Source organism: Varroa jacobsoni, unplaced genomic scaffold, assembly GCF_002532875.2.
Source record: "Varroa jacobsoni isolate VJ856 unplaced genomic scaffold, vjacob_1.0 scaffold_949, whole genome shotgun sequence".
Lineage (NCBI taxonomy): Eukaryota > Metazoa > Arthropoda > Arachnida > Mesostigmata > Varroidae > Varroa > Varroa jacobsoni.
Window position 1 is genome coordinate 388,814 of NW_019213851.1, and position 24,549 is coordinate 413,362.

Here is a 24,549-nt window from a genome sequence, read left to right on the forward strand (position 1 = left end):
TTTTTTCTTCCGACAGATATCGTCGTACTCATCGAAGGGCGCCTTAGACATGAAGGACGGTGGCAAAGGCGGGGGCCTGGCCCCGCCGGGCAGTCTCGCCGCCGCTGGCGGTGGAGGAGGAGGAGGAGGAGGCGTTGGTGGTGGGGTCGGAGGTGGGGCCGGAGTGAAAAAATACGCCAACGGGGGCGGTGGGCTCGGTGGAGCACCCCTCGCCGGATCGGGTTCAACGAATCCCCGGGACACAGGCGGCAACACGTCGCCAACGCACGTGAAACGCGAACGCCGACAGAGTTCGTCCAGATTCAACCTGACTACCAATAGGGAACTTGTGGATCTGCCCACCATCAAAGGTATGTACATATAAAACTAGACGTTCTTTTTACCTATAGATGTAATGATACAGTCTATAATGTATACCGTGCAGTGCACATGTCTTGTTCTTGTTCTTGATGTTCACACGTGGCCATATGTTGTCTAAGGTAAATAGTAGGAAATAGAAAAGGCAAACGCTATAGAAAACTAAAAAGAGGCACATTGTACGGGTGAGGGGGGCTCAAGGAAAGCTATACATTAGTATGTTGTGTTCAGCATGGTTCTTACTTTAGGTGGTCTTCATCAATCGCATCTAGAGTAATTGTCTGCCAATCCATTACGTTATTTATTGCCTGACATGGCATAGGCTCCATATTCACCGATTGCGGGTATTATCCACTAAAGCGCCAGCTCTTTTGCTTTTCTTCACTCATCTCATCGCCATCGGCGAAGCAAACGACCCTCGTTTGAGGTGACTCGATCTGTAGTTCCTCATAATGGTAGTTACTTGGTTCGCGCGACGGCCCGGAGGATTGTGAAAATTTTAAAGATCTAATAATAGAAGAAAAGGCAATATAACAATCATACCTTAATGCAGTTCTTTGATTCTGTTCTGTGTTTAATCTTAAAGTTCACAACAGGAAATTTGCGAACGAAAGGTAATCGATTATCATCTGTCAACGTCTAAAGAATAGTTTTTATTGGATTGTATATAGCACTAAATCACATCTGATTAAGATAACCCGAATATATTGAATGTGGCGCTACTAGAAAATGATCTTCGACTCAATTTCAACTGCTGTGTGAGCGTCAATCATATGCCTTGGTCATAGCTTGAACGTCGTAAATTTGCCTTGAGGCACGCGAAGACTTTCCGGTCTGACCGATGGTACTTTACGATGAAGCAGCGTGCTACCATATTAGTACGGCTTACACCGGCTTAGTTGTAAACAGACGTTGGCAATACGTGTTTTCTCAGTGGTGAGGTCGTCTGTGAAGTCTTTCAACTCGCTAAGATGCGAACAAGCAGAACTTGCGATTGGTTAGGATCAACTTTAAGGATTCCGGGATGCAAGTGATTCTCAGAAAGTGCCTTTGGGCTTCATCTGAAGCAAATCCCCAATATATAAGTTTGTCGTTTGTCTCTTTCGTCGCCTAATGGTATCTGTAACCAGTTGCTTTCAAAGGGCATTTGCACCAAAAATTGGCTGTAGAGGTCTTCTGGGTTGTCGTTGTTGTCGCTTGTGGCTGCAAACCGCGCTTATGGGGGTGTCCTGAATAGAAGCTCAACATACACGAAGTTGAAAAGAAGGGCACGTCCGTTAGGGCGAAGAAGCGCCAGGTTGAAAAGATGGCTTGGTTTAACCTGACTCTACGAGCAAAGGCAGTCTATTGGGCTGACTAAATATTGTCAGCAGAATTTGCGTCAAGATTGAACTGCTTTGCTTGACTACTGTAGGTAGAGAACCCTGTTCGCGTAGTCTCCTGCCATTGGCCTGATAGAGAAGGACCAATGTAACATGCAGTTTTCTAACTCATTCGAAGAGACCGTGGCGAATCATTCGTTTCTAAGAGTGTGGCATAACATTGGCTATTTTGTGAACAGCGTCCAGTTGTTGGTCCTATTTCGACAAAAACTTAGCTTTGGGTGGGTGGGCGGGCACATTTTCCCCTATTGACAAATGAATCACGTTGGCTACGAAGATAATAATCTTCAGGGTGGCAAAGTAGTTAATGGTATGCTATGCGTTTTTTCGGATTGCTGAAATATTTTTTTTAGGAATAATTTAATAATAATAATAATAATAAGGAATAATTTAGGAATTGTCTTGATTATTAAATTTTGTATTCGAGTTCGGCATTTATTAGATGACTCGTACCTCTTAGTTACAGAAATTACCCGGAAACGTTATGTCACGTTTTTTACTTATCGTTCAATAATTAGTTCCTCCTCTACTTAGGGCGTGTTTTTATTACTTTAGACGAGCGCAATTGATTTTAATGACATAACCACAACGACCGTTATTGGCTTCATCTCATTAGGGTTTTTCAGTGATTTCTTTATTTTTGAACATCTAGAAACGATGTTAAGACCGCTTTGCAAAGAATCGATTGTATGTCTTCACTGCCTCGATCCATCTCCATACGGTTAACGCATCTATCGTACCGACTTACCCATGTTAGTCTCGGGCTGCTGGCATCGGCAAGCGTTTCCCAGTTGCGTGTCGCGGAATAAGATGTTTATGAATGGTGGCAGCACTGCGCGCCGGATGGCGCCATAAAAGGCGTCGACTTATCTTGGATACTGTGCAGTGCCTCACCTCACTCCAACATTCACAATCGAAAATTGTTTCATTGCCCATTGTTTCGGCAAAGTAAGGCGTTGACCACAAACCCACTTGCGAATCGAAATGGTATTACGTCTTGCGTCAATGAAGTCGACTGCCAGTCGTACATAATATGTTGCTAAGTTGTCAGGCTGGATAGCGCCGTGTCCTTTACGGCTGTAGGTAAGGCGACGCGTGGTCACGTCGGTAGCAGCGCTGGTTGTTATATCTTTGCCTTTAGCCTTTGTTTTTGACCCGATCTGTCCATGTATTTGTGTGTGTCTCCTTGGTACTAGAGTCTGTCAAGGTTCAACTGTCCCGCTCTAAACGCGTTCTCTGGTGGAAGCGTCTAGTTGACCGAGTGTGACAGTATATCATGTGCTTCTTGTTAGGTTACAAATCTGTAACAATAATAATGGGCATAGTAAAACTAATGGTAGCGAGGGCAATCACAATACAATAACAACAAAAGAAACTCTGCACGCTGTCCATCGTTTGGCTGTCATAAGAAGTGACATTATAAAAGGACGCATTCAGCTGCAGATTAGTGGTTACCATGGCCGTAATGAACGTCACTAGCTTTCCGTGTCCCCTATCATTATGTGCATGTTGTCGGTGATGTAGCTCTCGCTACTGTTGTCGTTACCAGTTGTCTCTACGAGCAATCGTCAAATACGAATCGTTATCAGCAGAGGCGGTTATCGGCAGCGCGGGGGGTTATCATGCAGACAGACGAACAGAGAGAAAGGGGTAGAGGTAGAAAACAGCTATGGACGACGCTGGAAAGGAGCATGTTGCCATCCTGTGATGAGAGCGTCTAAAGGTCGGCTAGGGCGAGGAGGAGACCATAAACGATACACAACTATCCTATTGATGATTGTCATCGGGAAAACATAGTACATATGGAACTCTGGACGGAAGACCATTCTAGTCATTGTCGTTGTGTTGGCTCTTAGAAGGAAGGGTAGCGGGGTGGAAAATGACGCTTCTCTGGCATTTAGTTGCGGTTGTCGCAATAAAATCTGTATTATGCAAGTTAGCAAAACCTGGTAACAAAAAAGGGCCATCGGGATTCTTTCACAGAAGATCTCTAAAGGAGTAATGAGAGTTTGGTTTACATCGTGAGAAACGCCTCTTCTTTTCAAAACAAATGTTTCGTGACTACTAGTTAAAGGAAGGCACTTGATATACTGGCGAGTCGCGAATACGACGGTAAACAGAATAAAATATGCACGTTGTTTTTAAACTAGAGAGGGGAGCCGGCTATAAAAAAAATTAGTTGTGCATGCTAAAACGTGACAGCAGCGACAGAGTCATCACGGAACCGTGTATGCGAGAACCTTATGGAAACCTTTCAGAGCTGCGAGCAAAAGCGCTCACGCCACCGTATAGCGTCAAATTCCATCAATAGATAAGCCGGGACATCAGATGATCGCTCTGAACCGACGTTTTTGCGACGGCCGATTTGTATGCGCATGGCGCGCGACGGCCTTGGCGCCCATCCGAGAATGTAATAAATTGCGTGCTATTTGTCGACAACAAACAAGGACTTGCTTACATTCAGTCTGGGCCAATACATACATCGATGGATTCCGGAGGATGTTTACACAATTTCTAGTATCTAGATAATTCTTACCCCGCTCTACCCCCTGAGACACAGCTGCTACCGAATTGAATAACGTTTTGGGCGTCGAGTTAAAATCGTATCGCTATACCCTGGGTAGCTATAGGCCTTTAACTTGAAGCTGCGTGTTAATTTATTGCGCCATATTATGCGTTCCGAGAATTCATTTATTGTCTGAGAGAGAATTCATTTAAAATTGATAAGCGTTTATCAATTTTTGCCTCAACTCATTGCAGATGCTGCTCCAGAGGAGCGTGAAGCGCTCCTGATTAAGAAGATGCAACAGTGCTGTGTGATCTTCGATTTCGTCAGTGATCCCCTGTCCGACATCAAATGGAAGGAGGTCAAGAGGGCAGCGCTTCATGAAATGCTAGACTACCTGAGTACACAACGAGGAGCGATCACCGAACCGGTCTATGGTAGGTCTCGATGAGTAACTGAATGACTACCTTCACAGACGCTGCAATGACTTCAGCGTAGTGTAGTAGAAACGAGGATAATCTGCTGTATCGTCAGGGACGAAGAGATATTGTACATGTAACGTACGTTTTTTATCATTGTATTTTAATTCAAATGTTCTAACATATTCGGTCGCTATCATATCCTTTCCCTACAACCTCGATTTGCGTGAGTCCGTGATGCTTTTAGAGATTCATCCTTAAACGTGCCGATCAACCGTTTGCAATTAGGCAGACGAACAAATGCTTCTCTACTTGTATAGTTAAAAAGACCAATGCTAAGAGCATATATGGCTCAAGTCGAAACACCAAGACACGGCCGCATTATCTAACTTGACGCGGCCGTACGTCGCTTCTATATGAACGTCAAAGAGACGATGTGCACCCTTAGATGAGTGGTACATGTCGGGAAATCGTTTGGTAAGAACAACAGGTCTATTCCACTGCACCGAAAAATACTACGAGACTAATAATATACTAAAAAAAGTAAGTTTCCTAGTAACATACAAATAAGAGAAATCTCTTGTTAGCTGAAGCACTCATATCGGTTTGATACGTCAAGGGATATATCATAAGCAACTACTATCACAATAACATAGTAGCTCTTAAATTGTACTTGGTTTAATCAGTGAAAATTATACTAAAGCAAGGTTACATTTTCGCGTTAATTGAAGCGATTTGTGCTTTGTCAAAGGGCGAAAAGGTCATTATAGACCTCTCCGAAAGCCAAATAAAGATAAATAAAACAAACGAAGTCAGTTCCTAGAGTGGACAACTAATTGCTGAGAGTCAGTGGCAAGCCGCAGATCTATTCGCAGCATTTGATTTCAATATTGTCGGTATATCGCGGACGTCGCATCATTGGGTGAACGTAACAATCTAATTGTCGGGTGTCTCGATCTGGTCACAAACTGGGTCTGTCACTTTTGGCAGCATCAACAAGCAAAGTTAAGTCCCAAGATCTCGCTAAATACCAGTCCATATGAATATCAAAAACATTCAATTGCCGAGGTTTATCGCCTGAGCGGAAAAATAAGGATATAATAAAGAAATGGAGGAATAATAAAGAATCTGCTTGTACTTTTTGTCTGGTCTCATTAATATTGAATCAATAAATATGTACCTTTGGATCTGGGTATAGCGAATCCACCCAATTCCTCAATGATACTGGTCAAAAAGTTGCCGGACATAAAATATCTCGCAGCCGAGTGGCTGCGACATGCGGTCCGACCGAAGCGGACGTTTGACGTCAGGTAGAACCGGGGAAGCGGCAGCTGATCATCTAACGTTAGCATCAATTAACAAACCTAATGCCATACCAATAAACGACACCATGATGAAAAGTAAGCTGGTATATTTCTATCCTCTCCTTTGATTTGAGAGAAAAAAGTTAGGTTCATAGCGCAGCGACAGACAGATCTTCTCGGTGTGCCAAGGTCGATATAGCTTCACGAAAAACAATTGTTTTTTTTTTTTAATTTTGGTGGAGCAAGAAAGCCAACAAAATGAACGAACCTTACTAAAAAAACCCATATCGGGACCAATAAGTATATACGGTGATGAGTTTTATTTGGTGTTTTAATGTTTATTTTAGGCGAGATAACGCGCATGTTTGCCACGAACGTGTTCCGGACGCTGCCACCGTCAAGTAATCCAAATGGCGCTGAGTTTGACCCTGAAGAGGATGAGCCTACACTTGAGGCAGCCTGGCCGCATCTCCAGCTTGTTTATGAACTCTTTCTCAGGTACGAGTCGGCGGCCGCAGTAAACATTAGGTGAATACAGGTATTACGACCTGACATAGACAATACTCGAGCGCGTAGTGTTGTCTCTTTGAGTGAAGGCATATGCTGGATCGATGGAATCGCTTATCGCGTCTTAAACTTGCTAAAATGAGAAAAGGCTTTATCAATCAGAAGCCGTGAAGTTCATTTGTAGGACTGGCCAAGTTGATCCTTAATCTTTATGTACTGTCACGTCATAATCCTATCCGATTCGTTTGGATCGTCGTAATAGAGCCAGGTTGTCCACTATACGACTGTTTTTAGCGACTGTATTGGAATAGACCAACTGGCTCCCATGTTTTACCGTAAGGCCAAAAATCAACGGAATTAGATTAGGGATTTTTGCATTTCTTGGGATTGGATGAAATTAATTTCGATGTTACGGATAATAATCTTTAACGCTATTTTCAATCGAAAGTTTGGCGCCAGCCATATTTCTTCGATTCCTATTGTTACTGTATGAACATACTTCATGCAACGACAATCCTTATTCGATTCATTCTCATCCTGTGATTTTACATTGTAAATAGGTAACTAACGTGTGCTTCGTTTGTTATGTATGAAATCGCCTGTGTTCCGAACGCTGCGTCTCGCGAATAGGTTCCTTGAATCAGCAAACTTCCAGCCGACGCTCGCCAAAAGGTGCATTGATCATCGGTTTGTTCTGCAGCTGCTCGAGCTCTTCGATAGCGAAGACCCGCGCGAGCGTGACTTTCTAAAGACAACACTGCACCGCATCTACGGCAAGTTCCTGTCTCTTCGCGGCTACATTCGCAAACAGATCAACAACATCTTCTACCGATTCATCTATGAGACAGAGCGGCACAACGGGGTCGCCGAGCTGTTGGAGATTCTCGGCTCCATCATCAATGGTTTCGCGCTACCACTGAAAGAAGAGCACAAAGTATTCCTTCTAAAAGTTCTCATGCCGTTACACAAGGTCAAATCACTATCAGTTTACCATCCTCAGCTGGCATATTGTGTTGTACAATTCCTCGAGAAAGATCCCTCGCTGACGAAGCCGGTCATCTTATCGCTACTCAAATTCTGGCCAAAGGTAATGGTTGAAAAGTGTCGGTCTAATAAATAGCGAATGACTACAAATTACGAGTAGATGAAAATCTTTTTAGGTCGACTTATGAGGCAATACCGCAGCAGGACTGCATTTCTTTTTTATTGCTCTGGGATTGTTCCATTAGGCCGATATAAATCAAGATCTCGTTACACTATTACCGTAAGTTCCCTGATTAAATCAAGGCGTTGAGACGTCCATCCTATGATTCAAGAAATCTATAGTATTTAGAGATAGTACGAATGTTCACAGATATCTTTATTGTTAACCGTAAATGATTTTCAATAGATTCTTGGAGTTGGAGCGTGTGCAATTTCATTTTATTAGTTGTTCCGTATACACGTCCATACGTATTATTTGCCTTCTACATGACGAGTTAGCGTTTTATCACTTTTTTCTTAAGTTCTTCTTGATAAAATCGTGCAAAATACTGTACCTTCTACTGTTGACGGTAGTGTCCTAGACCGTCTGATGCCATTTTCTTGGCCTGCAATGCGGTCTTCAGTTGATATTCTTTTGGCTATAGAAGTACGTTTGTAGGTTGACTCAGTTGGCGTTTGACATAATGTTATCTTGCGATTGCTGACCAATCATCGAAACTTCCGGGAGATTTTCGGACCGGATCGGCTTCTTGTCAGCTTTGAAAAGACGCCAGGAACGTAAAGTCTTCATCTAGCTTCCACTGTTATTATTATTATATCAATAGGAACCTTTGTCGTACCTTGCAAAATAAAAGGCGAGGCTTCAGAGGCCCAGCAGGGGGCAAAAAAAGAATTATAAATCTACCTTTATCGTAGCGTCGTCGCAAAGCCGCGAAAAAACGTGGTCATTAAACTATTCTGCCGTTATCATAATAACGACCCTTCTTTGCCGATTGTTTACATCTGTAACAGGTGCACAGTCCTAAGGAGGTGATGTTTCTGAATGAGCTAGAGGAGATCTTGGACGTCATCGAACCGGCAGAGTTTCAAAAAATTCAGGTCCCACTTTTCAAACAGCTGGCACGCTGTGTCAGTTCGCCACACTTTCAGGTGGCCGAAAGGGCCTTGTACTACTGTAACAATGAATACATCATGTCACTCATCTCGGACAATGTGCATGTAAGTCTTATGTTCTATAGGGCACTCTATGATAGCTACGTCGTAGTTTCGCGCTCTGTAGCTCGCGGAATAGAACAGTGACTAAATGTAGCGTCGTTACCAGCAAATGAACTTAAGCGATCAATAGGAAAAAAGCACCTAGACCTGGAACGTGTCATCGTCGATCATATGCGTGATTACAAGCATTCTAATGGTGTGAATTGATCTATGCATATTCCCTAACCGTCTGAACGTGAAAATTCAACAGAATAGTACAATGATGGAAAATCAACGTATGTATCGTATTTGTTATTTTGTCCAATAGGAAATATTGCCTATTATGTTTCCCGCGCTGTACAAAAACCGAGAAAGTCATTGGAACAAGACGATCTATGGGCTAATTTACGGAGCCTTGAAGCAGTTCATGGAGATTAACCAAACGCTGTTCAACGAGTGTGTGAAGAAGTTTGAGGAGGAGAGCGGACTCGACGAGACCAAGGAAAAGCAGCGCCAGGAATTCTGGCAGAAAGTTCAACAGATGGCCATCCAGAACCCGCAGGTGGGTGCCGGCTAACGAGTCCGACCGAGAACATCGACACCATCATCAATCTATCACCATTACCACTATCTGTCATTACGAACATCATTCACTCACCTATCAGTGTCAAGTAATTAGCATTATTATTATTAATATATCGATAATGGTCATCCTGCTAGATTACCAATGATACACACCTGATGAATAGGGCCCCCCGCCCGTTACCACGATCACACAGTCGAGATGAGTAATACATTGCAGACAGGAGTCAATCTGACACTAAAAGCACAAACGTGAAAGGATTGTGATACAAAATCACGACGCCTATCGATCCCTGTAACATTTTTCTCCGTCTCCCAAATATGAGGGCTATGATTGCTTGCCTTGTGCGGGCAAGTGAATCTCAAATAGGTGAACCCTTGTGCGAAACACGCAGCAATAATGCTGATGGAGTGGACCAGAACCGACTGTCATCGTTCGAGTGCATAGGCCAAAGAGCCTATTTATCGTGTAGGATCTACTCTAATTTTCATATCGACTCGTTCCCTTTAGCTACCCCAGACTTCATACGGTGCCGGGCCAAGCTGAAAGTAAACGCCACCCAAAAGCTTATCCTACTGCAGAACGTTTTTGTGAAGGAAACTCGCGTCCCGTAAACAAATAGACAAATAGTTAATTGGATTGGCGTAGGCGGTGATCGAGTGGGTTCCTATTATCGACTGGTCTATAGTACAGGACGCAGGAAGCACCCAGGAGGCGCGAGAAAATTGAGGGGGTTGAGGGCAGGGCTGGTAAAACAAACAACTCGGTTTATAAATCGACAACACCGCAGGTGGAACGTACACTTGTGCAAGGTGCCGCGCGTGCCCAGCTGACAAATGTTAGTATCGGAAAAGATTTTTGTTAACTTAAATTTCGTTGGTGTTATCCAACAGCGATTAGTGTCGGCAGTAGAAAGTTGACAGGCTCACGATGCCAATAGTAATGCCGTCCATATTTATTGCAAAATTCAATATCAACAGTTAAAACAAAAATCGTTTTGAAGGTCTGAACTAAATTGGAAAATTTCAATATTGTTTGAATACATTGTGACAATATTCCGAATAGCGGAATAGAGCCTTCAGATAAAGAGTATCACTGAAGGAAGACGTTCACATCCGTTCAAGGTGATAGCCAACGTCCCTATTTAAGACGCTTAGTCAAAACATTTGAACAAATCAATAAAAACGATATGAAATTATACTGTACACGTACTGTGGAATCACTTAACTGAAAGCTGATGTGTTTCCAATCAGTTAATGGTTTTTTATTAGGTCTCACCCCCTGACCATGTAGATGTTAGAATCGTTGTGATGGTCTCTGTGAGGGCCCGTGAAAACATACATTGACAAGGGGTGAGCGATTACTTTGGCTAACGAGGACAGTAGTAGTAGTAGTAGTAGACTACTAGTACAGGAGTAGTAGTAGGAGTAGTAGTAGTAGGAGTAGTAGTAGTAGGAGTAGTAGTAGGAGTAGTAGTAGTAGAGTAGTAGAGTAGTAGTAGAGTAGTAGAGTAGTAGTAGTAGTAGTAGTAGTAGTAGTAGTAGTAGTTGTCTGGTTTTTATGCTAAATCGACTTACTTTGTTGCTGTCGAAACTTCGTTGGGCCCGTAGTTTCAGGTAACCCACTCGGCACATAACTAGCTGATACTACTTCTCGATAATGAAAAATGTTTCATGTCAGAGAATCAACTAGCTGCTAATCAAGTGTTAGTGGCTAAAGGACCTGTTTTTTTTCCTTTATTAAAACTGAAAAACATTTTAGTAAAAGCAGGGACATAGTTTATTAAGGCTTGACCAAATATTGCTTGTATTTTGGATCCGTTTTTTCTACTTCTAGTTGTAGAAACTTTATAGTGTCATAGTTAAATGACCTCAGTAACCCTAAACTTTCAAGCTTAAAACAAGTAAGCATAGTAAGAGACACGAAGGACTTGATTCTAGATCTATAGTAAACCTGTGTGGCCTAGTTCTGTGGCGGGAACAGCAGCAGCACCAGCAGCAGCTGAATAGGTGGCCCTATAGTCATGACACGAGGCTTTGTTTGTTTGTTGTTGTTGTTGTTGTTGTTCTCTTCTCTGTTGTTGTTGTTGTTGTTGTTGTTGTGCTGTCTTTGTGTTATTTTCTCTTTTCTCTGTCTATTTCTAGTCGGTGTGCATTCAGCAACAACTGCAGACTGAGGTAATGTGAAAGCATGACGAACCGAAAATGTGGATTCAGGTGGATCGCAGAGTGGAAGGAAAAGCAAACAACAACAACAACAACAACAACAACAACATCAGCATCAACAACAACAACAACAACAACAGCAGCAGGATTTAGGAAGACGGGTGGATGGAAACAGATAAGAGTTGACGAAGCAATGCGATGTTCGAATCCGGCAACATTCTCGAACGAGCTGAAAGACGCGTAGAAAATGAAACCGATCACTGAACGACGGGTTGGCGCGTCATATATTTAGAAGAGACACCACCTCACGTCGCACGACCCACGTCATACCAGCACGGAAACAGCATTACTGGGTCGACAGGCTATCTAATCGGGAAAAAGGCGAGCACCGCTATACCTGGCGGAAGGAGGAGTAGTACTATCGCCGTAACTATTCTGTTTTTAAAGTCGAGTCTATGAAGTACACTAAGACGAAACGAAACCTTACGCGATAGGTTCATACAGCAATCGCTACTCTAGCGAGCCACAATGGATGCATACGGATTGTCATGATATATTATAAATGGATACCAATATCGAATAGAGTGGACTAGAGAAATGTCAAGTGGCCTACAGTTGCCTACGAGCTGCCGTCGTGGACACGACACGACCTTCAGGAGACGTCGGCTATTACCGTCAATCAATTAGCAGGGGGTACAATGCCTCAGTGAATCGCCAGTAAGCTGTAAGCCCATATATGGTGGCGTAATAGGAGGTTAGGAAACGGATCGGGAAGGTGCGTTCACATCCGGTGTCCTTGAACCCAGGTGAAAGCACCCATGTCCTGGTCAGACGTTATCGTAAGGAGCCACAGCTTAACAGCCCCGTGTATAAATGCGGCCAGAGCGAATGTACATGCGCACAGCGCATGATCTGGCCTCTGTGGGATAATGGAAAGAAAGAGCAGGTGTTGTAACGACCGGTATTATAGTAAAGAATTGGATAGTTGCTTTTTTGCAAATCGGTTTGTCCTAGACATTTCTGGCACATGCTTAATGGTAATTAGACAAGGCCATTTCTCTCTGAGTCTTTGGGATAAGGAAAGCTAAAAAAGATGTGTATATAGCTCCATTACATCGATTTTGTGTAGCTTTCCTTGATTTGTCTTTTGTATGCCCCTGCCCTAGGCTCGTGACCTGTTTCGCTTTTAACGCTCTGAATGGTAATTTCATTTTCCGATCACAGATAAACCTAAAACTAGGCACGCAGTTACGTTTGCACTTTTCCAATTGTGCTGTACTTTTGTGTTCAATCTGCGTTAGAGAAACGGACTGGGTTAGAGAACGGGTTGTCTTACTAAGTCGGTATTGGTAGGTTGGCCTTACAAGCTATCTCTTGAAAACGGTATGGTCAAACGAGAGTTCTGGGAGCTACCAGCTTATCCATCAGATACGAAAATTTTATTCTACTGATAGTCGTTGAACTAAATTATGAAGGGCAGTCGTTGGAGATGATGAATGAAAAACCTCTGTAAAAGTAATGCCATCAAAAAAAAGAACGTACGAAATAGAAGCGAGAAGATCCATGTGATGGGCAGCAATGCATACACGATTGATAAAAATATAGAGACCAGATCAGATGTTTACAAAACATCTGTTGCTAAACATTTCTTGCGGCTTTACTGATTAATTAGTAGGTAATTTAATGGGCGCAACTCGACAGATGACGGACTTTTCTTGTTTTTGCCATGTTTTTCTTCGTAGCTGGTCCGAAGAGCTAAGCGATTCTTTCTACGGCAGAAACGCGTGTGCCATCTTCAGTATAATGCACGTTAGGCTAGGCCTATGAGAAGCGAAAACTTTACGGGACTATTGAAACAATTTTACTGTACCCGTCAGTCAGACATCTGATAGGGTTGCTATATATTGGTTGTGGGGATATACATCGATACGTTGAAGGCGTGAAACAATGATGATAGATTCACTAAGCTAGAAGGCAGAGCTTGACGAACGGCTTGGTAACGAGGTAGGGCCAAAAAGAATTTAGCGGGAAGCTGAATGACAGAGTCGAGAATGAACGGCGGGAGGCAGGACACTGGCGGGACGAAGCGGATAATAGTACTGTTTTATGCACGGTAACGAAACTATTCCGTGCTCGGTCGGTTATGCCAATTTGTGCGAATGGTACCATTACTACAGGACTGCTTTACTCTCCCGTATCTGCTGGTCGGACGGTGGCAACTCAACAAATGATAAAGAAACAGTAACAAAACGTGACAGTGTAGAAATGAGTGCTAAATAGAGAAGTCAAATGGAAAACGAGGAGAATTGGTGATCAGACAACGGGCAACACATACAGCACAATATCCTGATACTAAATATCCCTATGATAAGGAGAGACGCTGCTGCTGCTGCTGCTGCTGCTCCTGCTGCTGCTGCTACTACTACTACTACTACTACTACTACTACTACTACTATTACTACTACTACTACTACTACTACTACTACTACTACTATTATGAACTACTGCAACAATTATTGATTAAATGACGAGAAGAATTATCATAGCAGTGAAGAAACATGTGTATATAGGGATGAAAAATGACGACGACGACGACGACGATGATGATGATGATAATAATAGCAGAAATTATTTATGTTGACAACAGTACAATGATAACAATGGGAAGAGCACGACGGACGTCATGGCAGTCGTGCTTAATGACTAACATTAGGCACTGATCGAGCGAGGGACGGCTTTTGCGAGCGTCAATTAATCATTCTATTATCGATGGTAACGAGGATGACGTTATTACTAGTAAGTCACAAAGAGCAAGCTCATTTCTTGGTAATTACGTTATAATTAAATGGGATATATTAGTTTTTATTATAATAGGGAATTAATATTTATTGGTAAGAAGGAAAAAGTCAAATAACGGTAAGAGACGTGTAGAAATATTCTGAGCAAAGCAACGAATCGATGGGAAAAGGATCAGGATCGTTGCGGTACGATTATAATTACCTCTTATTCAACTATGTAATATGTTATTAACGTACTACTACTGCTGCTGCTGCTGCTGCTGCTGCTATTCGATACATTATTTATTTGTTTGTCAACTAATGATAGTTTTATTTCAGTTGATAATTATTACTGCAATTACATTAATATAATAATTATATCGTGAAAGTTACGTCGAAAGTTCAGCGTGACTGGTAGGGAGTTTACTACACAGACAGCAATTTGGAAAGCACCCAGCAGTCGAGCCACCATTAATTATTATCGTTGTAATTAAAGCGAACGCGTTTGTCACTTCCTCGATTGCGTTGGACTTCGAAGCCGTTGGCATATGTCTGTCGAAGAATTGCCCCCACTCCCCGCCATGCGGGACGGAGTATGTCGGCTCCACAGATACACTCATACATCCATATAGACCGATCATACGGACAAAAATCACATAGAAAAAAAAAAAACTAGTTAGCAATCGCTGCTGTTCAAGGTAGCACAGTTGTATCTGCAATTGCAAGAAATAGATTGAATGATAATAGAAGACACGAAGTGGCTGACGATTCAAGCAATTGAGGGCTAACAGGATATAGCCAGCGGTAATAATATTAACAATAACGAGAAGCGTAGTTGTTTGTAGAGGGGTCAAAGAAAAGCATCTGATAGCTTGGTAAAGGTTTTAGATGAAGGGGTCGAGGGAATGCCACAGAGAAAAAGATCAACGAGGAAACGCGTACCCTCGAGGTAATTGGAGACAAGGCAGGACATCGGCGTTCGAGACACCTGTGCCGAGAGAGTCATAAAAAATACTATGTACAAGAATAATGATAAATGAAAAGCGCGAGTGTCGGGAGCGTAAGCAAGTGAGGGCTAGAAAGAGACCATGGTGATGGTGGTGTGAAAGGATAAAGGAAAGAAAAGGCAACAAGATCGACGTGGCGACGGCTAGACGATAGTACGAGGGTGTGTCTGTGTGAGAGGGAACGAGTCTGAAAAACAAGAGGCGGATCGAGTGAGTTCGATCGTGAAAAATAGCAAGAGTAATAATAATAGTAATGATGATAATAATGAGATAGATGAAAAGGAGGATGAAGGATCATAATTGTCATCTACTCCTTTTTTTCCTGTACCCTAACAGAGAGTGACACACACATACACACATACGTACACAACTCATGTCAAAGGAACCCGAGAGAGAAAAGGCAAGACCGAAAGAAACACCAACTGTAGAGCTGCTGATTAAATAATACGAAAGATAATAATAAATAAGAACAATTATAACAATAACGATCGTAAGGTCATGAATATATTTAACATTAATTATACGAATGAACTAGTAAATCAACAGGCGTAGAGGAAAGTAAATCGATAAATAAATTAGACGATAGAACATATATATATATATATATATATATAGAAGGTCGCGTTGTATGAGAGGAAAAGGGGATTGGGCAGCTGAGGTGGACGACTCGATTTTGCTTCAACTCGCAAATTCGGTTAGAACGACGATAATGGCCATGGTGGCAATATTGAACTAATCACGTGGTAGTAGACGGACATCAATTGCGTTACGGGAAAAAAAACGGAAAACCAATTAGAGGTAAATACTACTAAGCGAGCGAAGCAAGGCTCCTTACCCCGGGACTGACAAAGCTGTATTAATGATTATTACAATAATAACACAGAATAAGAAAATGCACCCGTAATAAAGAACTACTAGCTGCAACATAGAATACAAGAACATGAAAAACACGACGATTGCTAGCACGGGCGTGCAGTTGGCAAGACAAAGGTCGCCTGGACAAGATGCCAAGAGCGATGATTATGGTTAACGCAACGTGCGACAATAAACTGGATTGGTCGGTGACGAAAAATTCGAATCAGTTCAATAGAAGACACACCAACAAAATCGGGAGGAAAGGAACGGGGCAGGAGGACAGGGGGGCGGAGGAGCTAACTAACCACAGGGTAACCGGGGTCGGCAAATAGATTCGGGATGGGTAATATGGCGTCGAGGAGGATTAGATTTGGTCAAAATCCTCGCTGAACTATCAGTTAAAGCAATCTGCCTCTCTCTCTCTCTCTCTCTCTCTCTCTCTCTCTCTCTCTCTCTATACGTATACGACTTTTGCAAGCTCATTTGGAGCATTCAAGATGGTTCTTCAATTTCTAAATGGCTTGCCTAATTCGCATGGCAGGGATAACTCGATTTGCATAGCAGGTCTTCCCCGTTCGAATCTCTCAGTCGGAATGTGGCGCGGCAAATTACAAAAACAATACCATAATAATACCGAAAAAGGCTATACTCATGCACGCCTGGTTGATAGATGGAATTCTTTCTCCTCTTATGCCAGCCTACAGTAATGAATTAAGGAAATTAACTGCCATAACAATAGACCGTAGACGAACAGCAATAGATATGAAAATGCGGTATGGGAAGTAGCCGCGAGTTGTTTGTCAATGGCTGTCTCAACCCAAAAACGTGAATACGAATGTCTGACTGTTAGTTTCTGTGAACAACAGCGAGGACGCATTCGGTGTATTTGCATGTCTGTGTTGGCCTACAACACATCTGTAACATTATATTCGACACGATCATTTATCGTTTCCCTATCTGAATATCCTATTTAGATAGGCCTGGAGATAGGGCGGCGAAATTGCAACGATGATGGCCACCTTCCGCTCATCCTTGTTCATTTCCCTCTCATTCAAGTTTAATTACTATATATATATATATATATATATATGTATTTAGTGGAGACGAAGAGTAATACTGACTAGCGAGTCGTGATGTTACGGCACGTTATTTCAGCAGGTGGCCAATTGGCAACGTCATAGCAAGCACTAGAACGATCGAAAACCTGTGCCAGCCACAAAGTCGAGGAAGCCCGATCTTGATAAGCGACCAGGTAGTAACAGATGCGTGAGTGTGCGTGAGAACACGTGAGCAACACCAACAACAGCAACGATAACGACGATGATGACGACAGCATAGAGAGAAGCATAGAACAACTACATGCCCAAAGGTAGGGAGGGAGAAAGGGAAATCGTCAACGAGACAGACACGATCAACTGGTAGCTGGGTCGTATTGGTTCGCGCCGCAGCCAATTCGCTGGTTGATCACAACAGCCCACGACGACTCTCCAATCTCCTCTTGTTTCGGCGCCTAACAAATGCAGCGTCGTGTGTATGTCATGCAAAGCCTTCATGAGGCAAGCACGTGGACGAAATGGAATAGAATCTGATGTGAGTTTGACAAGTTTTGAAGGAGCTAGCCAGCAAATGAGATGACAATGAAAGCAGGAAAATGCGCCAGGGATAACTGAACCTGTTCTGTTTGACTGTTGCGGTCGCCTCTGATTTCGAGAACGGTTTTTCCTGTGTGTCATATAGATAGTTACGGGATGAACAAACACACAGACAGGCATACAAACAGCAGTATCAACACGAACAGTAACAACACAATACAGAGCCGATTATAGAAAAACAGCCGTGATGTAACATTTACTAGCAGACGACAAAGAAGAAAGAGAAACAGGAGCAGATAAGCACTAGAAGATAAACTACGAAGATGTTAATGAAACACATCAACGAAACGTAACTGCAAACAGCTACAACTACGAATAGCAGGTAACACAAAACGGTAATTGATAATGAGCAGACGAAGGTTCTTGCAGACGAAATTCATTATGAGGTCGATGATTGAAAATGGACAAACAAAGGGCAGTGAAACATGCCGTGTTAGCCGAATGCGGAAAGACGTGGGTTTAGACGAGATAGCGATATTAATGATGATAAACGAGGAAACTAGGTGAAGTTAACCCAGGGACTAAGGAACTCCACAGGCCCCGTGGCTCGATTGTTCCGTGTGGTGATACTCTAGATATTCGACAACAGTAACAAGCAACCAACGTCCACAACAGAACGATGAACCATGGAAAACATGACAATAACAAATAAAAGCAAATGGCTAATATGTTTAATTAGATTGTGCCCTTTTTCTATAGGTTGTTGCGCAAGATAGAATTAGGACACTTGCAGTGCCTAAAGCCAGTATAGTCGTGGTATAATAGAAGTAAACACCGTTTCAGGCTGGACTTAATTGGTACCGATAGGCAAACTGCATTTTTCCTAGACGATATCTATAAGTTTCGGAAGTTAGCTAGCATCGCGTGGCGTCTAAACATTCCTTTGGCGTAGTTAGGACTCTAGCACAGTTTCTTAGCCCATCAACAACTTATTAGCTAGTGATGGGGTCCTTGATCCGGCACGTATAAGCTCATTAAGCTTGCTCCGCGAGGAAATGCTTAAGTATCTCTAATATTGCAATTTTAGGTTGACCTACTTACTTTCTCTAGTGGTAATAGTTGACGGCCCCGTTTGATATCTACCAGTCGTTTTTGTGCGCTCGCGTGTTTACGTGTAGTTTTGTGTGTTTTGCAGTTCGATGTGCTTGCTCTGGAGCTGGACATGCAGGCACAGCTGCTGACGTCGGAGCCTGGAAGCCCACTGCATGATCTGCTCGCTTCTAAGCTACAGGTAGTGTAGGGTGCCATTAGCAAAGGGTTTAACAACAACAGCAGCAGCAGCAGCAGCAAGATCGGATTTAAGAACAACAATTGATTGTCGAATCTATAACAGAAGCATTCATGATTGTAGACAGGCATACGGCACCATCGTGATCCTGTAGAGTGTATAATGGACTAGAACATCTATTGTATATATATTACTGCAAGTTCGTTACCTACCTCAACTGCCTGGATCGACTTCTTCTGCGAAACTACATTTGTTGCTGCTACTACTTGCTGTAAAGCGAACTAGCAAGTATCAGACTAATTGTGGACCCTATGATTAACTCTGAAAGGGCTTGTTCCTTCCTTTATTGACTATGACCTTCTATAGTGAGTTCACTTCGTACCGAATGTTATTAAAATATATGAAGTACAGTGCCCTAAAGAATGCTAGGTTTCGTATTTTTCACTCGGTCGTCTATTGCTGTTGAGCTCAAAGTTTCTTTTAGCCGTTGCACGTTTTTGTTAATAAGTAGAACTGATATTTCCTATTTAGGAGGCCCTTTCAGAGCCGAGTTCTTGATCGTTTTTCAAGCAGACCTTGCAATGTCCGTCGTTGCACGACAGAGAAAGTTTGTTGCATTGTTTATATTATTCTTTTTTTGATTATTGTACCTTTGTGTTTGTTCGACGTCGCATGGCGCGTTTTGCTTTTAGGAGTTGGACCTTTTTGGCGGGGCTTCATCATCGGCGGGCGTTGTTAGCTCGGGTGCCAAGGCGCTCATCCGTCGTAAGAGCACACTACCGATGAGCTCGGAAACTCAACAAGCTCTTACCGGCTTCAGACCTACACAGGTGAAATAGGCCTGATGGGAGAAGTAGACGAATATTGGTACATGGGCTGCCCTGTATCGAACATAGCAAGGTACCTACCTTCCAAGTAAACAGATCCGAGATGTTCCAGACCATATGAAGAAAGCCAGAACCGAGGAATGCTATCTTGAGCATACCGGAAAAGGTTCTAACTGATATGACCCTTTATAGGCGAGAACGGGGTTCACGCCCGTGTTTTGCGGATAATGAATCCAATGCCAACACGATAGTTACTCGAAGCGGCGTTTCATTCATGGAGATAGAAAGCTATATGCGACATTAGCTTTCGTCGGGTAGAACGAAAGCACTGGATGGAACTAGATAAAACTTGCTATAAGTTGAGCTGAATTTTGAGAATATTGCGTTAACGATAAGTTCCCCGAGAAAGACAAAATCACTCTACATTGGGACGCAGTGAGCAGACACTTGTGTAGAGAATTTCGTTCAGACAGCAATGTTGTATATATCACTAATAAAAATAATAATAATAATAATAATATTAGTGATAATAATATTATCGAACAATAATGATATTACTAATATTATGACCCGAATATCACCAGAAAGTTAAGTTCGTGACGATATTTACACAATATAATTAGACGTTTAGGAGGAGATGTATATTACTATTATTACAGAAAGCAGTGCTGAACGAACCCGGAACAAAGCGCGAATTCTGTGGTAGGCGAAGCAGTTTCGGGGGTTTAGTCTCCCCCAAATGCTTGAACGAATTTAACAACAATAATAATAATAATAATACGGAAAAAAATCATGAACTAATAACAAGTCGGTCATCTTAATCTGCAGTTCGCGGCAAAGCTTACACAAAAGGCCAGTAATAAACGCCTTGACGTCGATTATACACAAGTCGAAAGAGAAGGGAAAATTTCATTTTTCTCAATGTCTTAAATAGAAAAAGAGAGACCAGATCCGAGGGCGAGCGACGGATAATCGGACGGCTGTGAAAAGGCATAAGAGTTCTTTATAATGCATGCGATATTTATTAAGCATAGCGTTTATTATATGAGGAAAGCCACAAGGGCAATGGCTGTGTCTGGATGAGACACGTATATAGACCTACGACAAATACGAGCTGGACGACGCCTAAAAACGCCACAGCAACAGCACAATGCAATAGCAATAATAACGATAATAATAAAGGTTATAATTATAATATTAATATTTATCATTTTTTCTGGCAGTTGCACACCTATTAATAACTACGATAACATCATTATGTCCAACTCGATGTCCTCTTCTCCGTTAGCTGATATGTGAATTTTCGAACTAGATTAGGAAGTCCTGTTCTATCCCCTTGGAAAAATAACAACTGAACATATGTATGTATGTATGTATAAACACCATCACGCCGACGACTAACAAGTCTATTAATTGTGTGTGGTCAGATATAATTAGCGTTTGTTGAAACTGATGATGGTATTCATAGTAAATCTTCCAAGCTGTGTCAAAGTTTTCAGATCACTTGTTTTCTCCCAGTTGCCCCGGCAAGGAAATATGTGTAATTCAAACGAAATTATTGTTGTAGTAAGCTTGTGAATGCTGAAAGCCGACTAAATTGAATGATACCCAATAAACGTCGGCTTTGTTTTTGCCTCTCTGCTCCGGGCCTATACTGCAACTGCCGCGAAACGAGTTGAGCTAATTCAAACGTCTCTAGTCGAACACTTCACGGTGAAGTAGATGCAAATGTTATTGGTACACGAGCCTGCACGCACATACATACAATTTACTTGGACCAAAGCACAGCTATACACCCGAAAGTCTGACACAAAACTGGCGATAGGATTATCATTCTAGTTATACTATATATGTATTCTTAGTTAGTCGTATATGACTAACTAAGAATGAACGAGGTTCGCATTATGGCTATGCCACGGTGAGTTCCAGGCTTTCTGATCAGTGAAGTAAATGGAACGCTTCGAATTTCACCGGTCGTCAACAAACCATTACCAGGCGAAATAACTAGGAAGGACATAAAGCTACTAGGAAACAATTAAAAAGATAATAGTGCGACTCTGTCACCGACGAATGTTGTAATAAATAGAGCCTAGGGAAAGTCCACCTAATACAGTATGCCGACATGCTGCTAGGTAGGGTTCTGGGTTGCATGTGTGGCACGTCGTTATAACTAGACGTAAGCACTGAGCAAAGAAAAACTTTACGTATTAAAAGTGAAAAATAAATCTTGTACTGACCTAGATTGGAAACGTAAATTTTATTCAGAGACACATTGTAGAACTATGTAACGTTATAATAAGCTTTAGAATTTTATAGGTATTCTATTTTCTGAAAACGTCTATAATAACGAATTAATTGCTTATATATATGTAATTTTTGTTAATATAATGACATGTAACAATATGATTTTTGTTAAAAAGGATAAATTTAGAATTGTGAGAGGGTCATTTGTGGGATATGGTGGTACTAGCTGAAAAATGATGTGTAGGTATGGCACGTGGATATTATTTTCCCGAGTCTACGTTTACAACGTTAGAGTATATTAGATCCTTGTTGATATTATTAGAGGCAGCACTCTAGGGTTAAGATCTCTTACATGTATCGACGATTCCCAAGGCAAATGACGCGGGAACTCATCACTGTAATAAACCCTGGAAGCACACAGGGAATAACTAGAGGAAATTTCGGTAAAGCAAAACTGAGGTTAAGTCGTCCTTAACTCTTGCGCTGCAATCTGACCTCGTCATGTAGCGGAATATGCCAATGAAATTAGTCGATCTGGCTGATAGGTGGACGATGTTCCGCCGCTCTGTCTAGCACGACTCAGTAGTGCTTACGTTTTGGTAAGCACCTACCTCACTAGGCTTGTCTTTCATGGAGGAAGCAGAATAGAGAGCCTCACTGATTCGGTGCTCACGCTTTGATGACGCAACGATACATCTTACGTAGAAAAAAGCGCAGGATCAAGAAGACGATAGCAGGTCGCACTATGATATTGAGTGGCTCGACCTTCTGGCGGTCTAACTAGAGCCTATTTTCGTTTGGTACGAACTATTATCCACCGCATATCTAACAATCGCTTAATGTTAGCGCTATGGAAAACGACCACGCCGGAAACTTCGATCATTGAACCGAAGCCTGGTGGTGGTCTTTGGGGCACCGGCTGTATCAAGCAAAGAGACTCCTTCTTCCATTGACAGATAAATGTTTACAATGAGCCGATTGAATTCATGTACACATGGCTTATACTAAGAACTATTTATCGTTAGGGTATTATCGGTAGGCAATATTTGAACACGTTAAGTTAGCGCGTTCGGTCACTGCTTAATTTAACAGATCCATGATGATTTTAAACTAAATTATACCAGACAATTTAATGCATATATGTAATGTTTCATCCCTTTGCTCTTTTAGAAGATATTTGTTACGGTTTCCTTTATTTATGTCAACATAGTTTAGGAGGGGACACGAAACATGTATCCGTAATTGTTTCGTGGATAACGTATTTGCCTGTTCGAGTCCGCACGTAGATAGGGTTCGCTTCGCGCTGAGAACCGGCCATACGATGGAATGCTTAACGGCGCTGCCGAACATAAAGTTCGAAACTTTATTTAACAAAGTGAGGGCTGAATTGATTTCAGAGAAGGCAGCAGTAATAATGAGAACAAACAATTTAAGCTCTTACAGTTATTATGCCCTCGTCGCTAAGTATGTACCAGGTTTTCTGAAATGCAAAGCGGCAAAAGAAGAGAGCTTGCATAGACTATTGTCCTTTGGCCGGCGGGTATGGACACGGACGTGTCCGGCATTCGGAAAGCATCCAATCAGACGGGAGGAGGTTGTGGGCCGTGAGATGTCCTAACGTTGTAGGAAGCTAGGGCAATGGGGAAGCTCACATCAGCGGACGGAACAAGATTTATCCCGACATCCAGTTAGCGCAAAAAAAAGAGAATAGGTGTCTAGGAAAAACCCGGCAAAGAAAACACCGTTGTGATTTGCTGATGTGATAGCCGACGGCAGATCGCCGTCAGAAGAGCCGGTGTAGAAGTAACCTGGTCGGTAGCTATCGGCTGTTTCATAAAGTTCTCACTGTTTTTTTTAGGCTACATGGTATGATAGTATCATTATACAAACCCCTTTATACAAACCATTTATACAAACCCAAACGAACGTCCCTCTAACAGTCCATATGCAGAACCGATGAGACCCTTGTTGCTCCAGATCATGACCGGATTTGTGCTTTCAATAAGCTACACAAAGGGGGTGTGGGATGTGCAGACCTGTGCAAACATGAAATCTGGGTATAAGGAGAAACGCGCAGCAGGGGAAATGTATCGGCGGAAGCCGGGGTAACGGAGATAATCATAGTGGAATCAGCGCCATTGCTGCGGGATGTCCCTAGCAGGACCCAGTGACCGCAAAGCGACGCGCATAAATATACGGTTAGTTGCCAGCCGAAAAGGTAATCTGGTAACATAGCTGGGCTACGTACAGGCTTTACAGCTTCGGGTTAGATTCGGTGACTGTCATCATATCTCGTCGTTCCATAAATTAGTATGCAGTATTCCTGTCACATTAGTCATACACTCGCACAGTGTTCAAAATTAATTGGGATGGGCATGGTCATTTTGTGTAATATCAACATTTAGTCACAACTATGTTCATAATTAGCCTAAGTATGTTTTGAATACATGTTAAACGCATAAATGTTTCCAGCAGGACCTCATGAACAATCTTGCTTAAGCTGCAGAGTCCGGCAGTTTGCAAGCTGACAAAGCTATCAAATATATCCTCTCTGGTAG

General features: G+C 42.3%; 1 protein-coding gene across 11 annotated transcripts in view; it reads left to right on the forward strand.

Annotated features, from left to right (window-relative positions):
* Positions 1-21,989, forward strand: part of LOC111265264 (serine/threonine-protein phosphatase 2A 56 kDa regulatory subunit gamma isoform) — a 68,365-nt gene extending 46,376 nt beyond the window's left edge. For 7 of the 11 annotated variants that reach the window (XM_022841784.2, XM_022841782.2, XM_022841783.2 and 4 more), the window contains 8 exons: positions 17-350; positions 4,500-4,682; positions 6,316-6,466; positions 7,106-7,562; positions 8,471-8,677; positions 8,982-9,215; positions 18,828-18,923; positions 19,613-21,989. In XM_022841784.2, coding sequence (XP_022697519.1) covers positions 50-350; positions 4,500-4,682; positions 6,316-6,466; positions 7,106-7,562; positions 8,471-8,677; positions 8,982-9,215; positions 18,828-18,923; positions 19,613-19,759 — 1,776 coding nt within the window. In that variant the 5' untranslated portion in view covers positions 17-49 and the 3' untranslated portion in view covers positions 19,760-21,989. Of the gene's footprint in view, positions 1-16; positions 351-4,499; positions 4,683-6,315; positions 6,467-7,105; positions 7,563-8,470; positions 8,678-8,981; positions 9,216-11,380; positions 15,671-17,195; positions 18,368-18,827; positions 18,924-19,612 lie in introns of those variants that run through there. The other 4 variants (XR_015312990.1, XM_022841786.2, XM_022841787.2 and 1 more) reach the window with 4 other exon arrangements.
* The last annotated feature ends 2,560 nt before the right edge of the window (positions 21,990-24,549 follow it).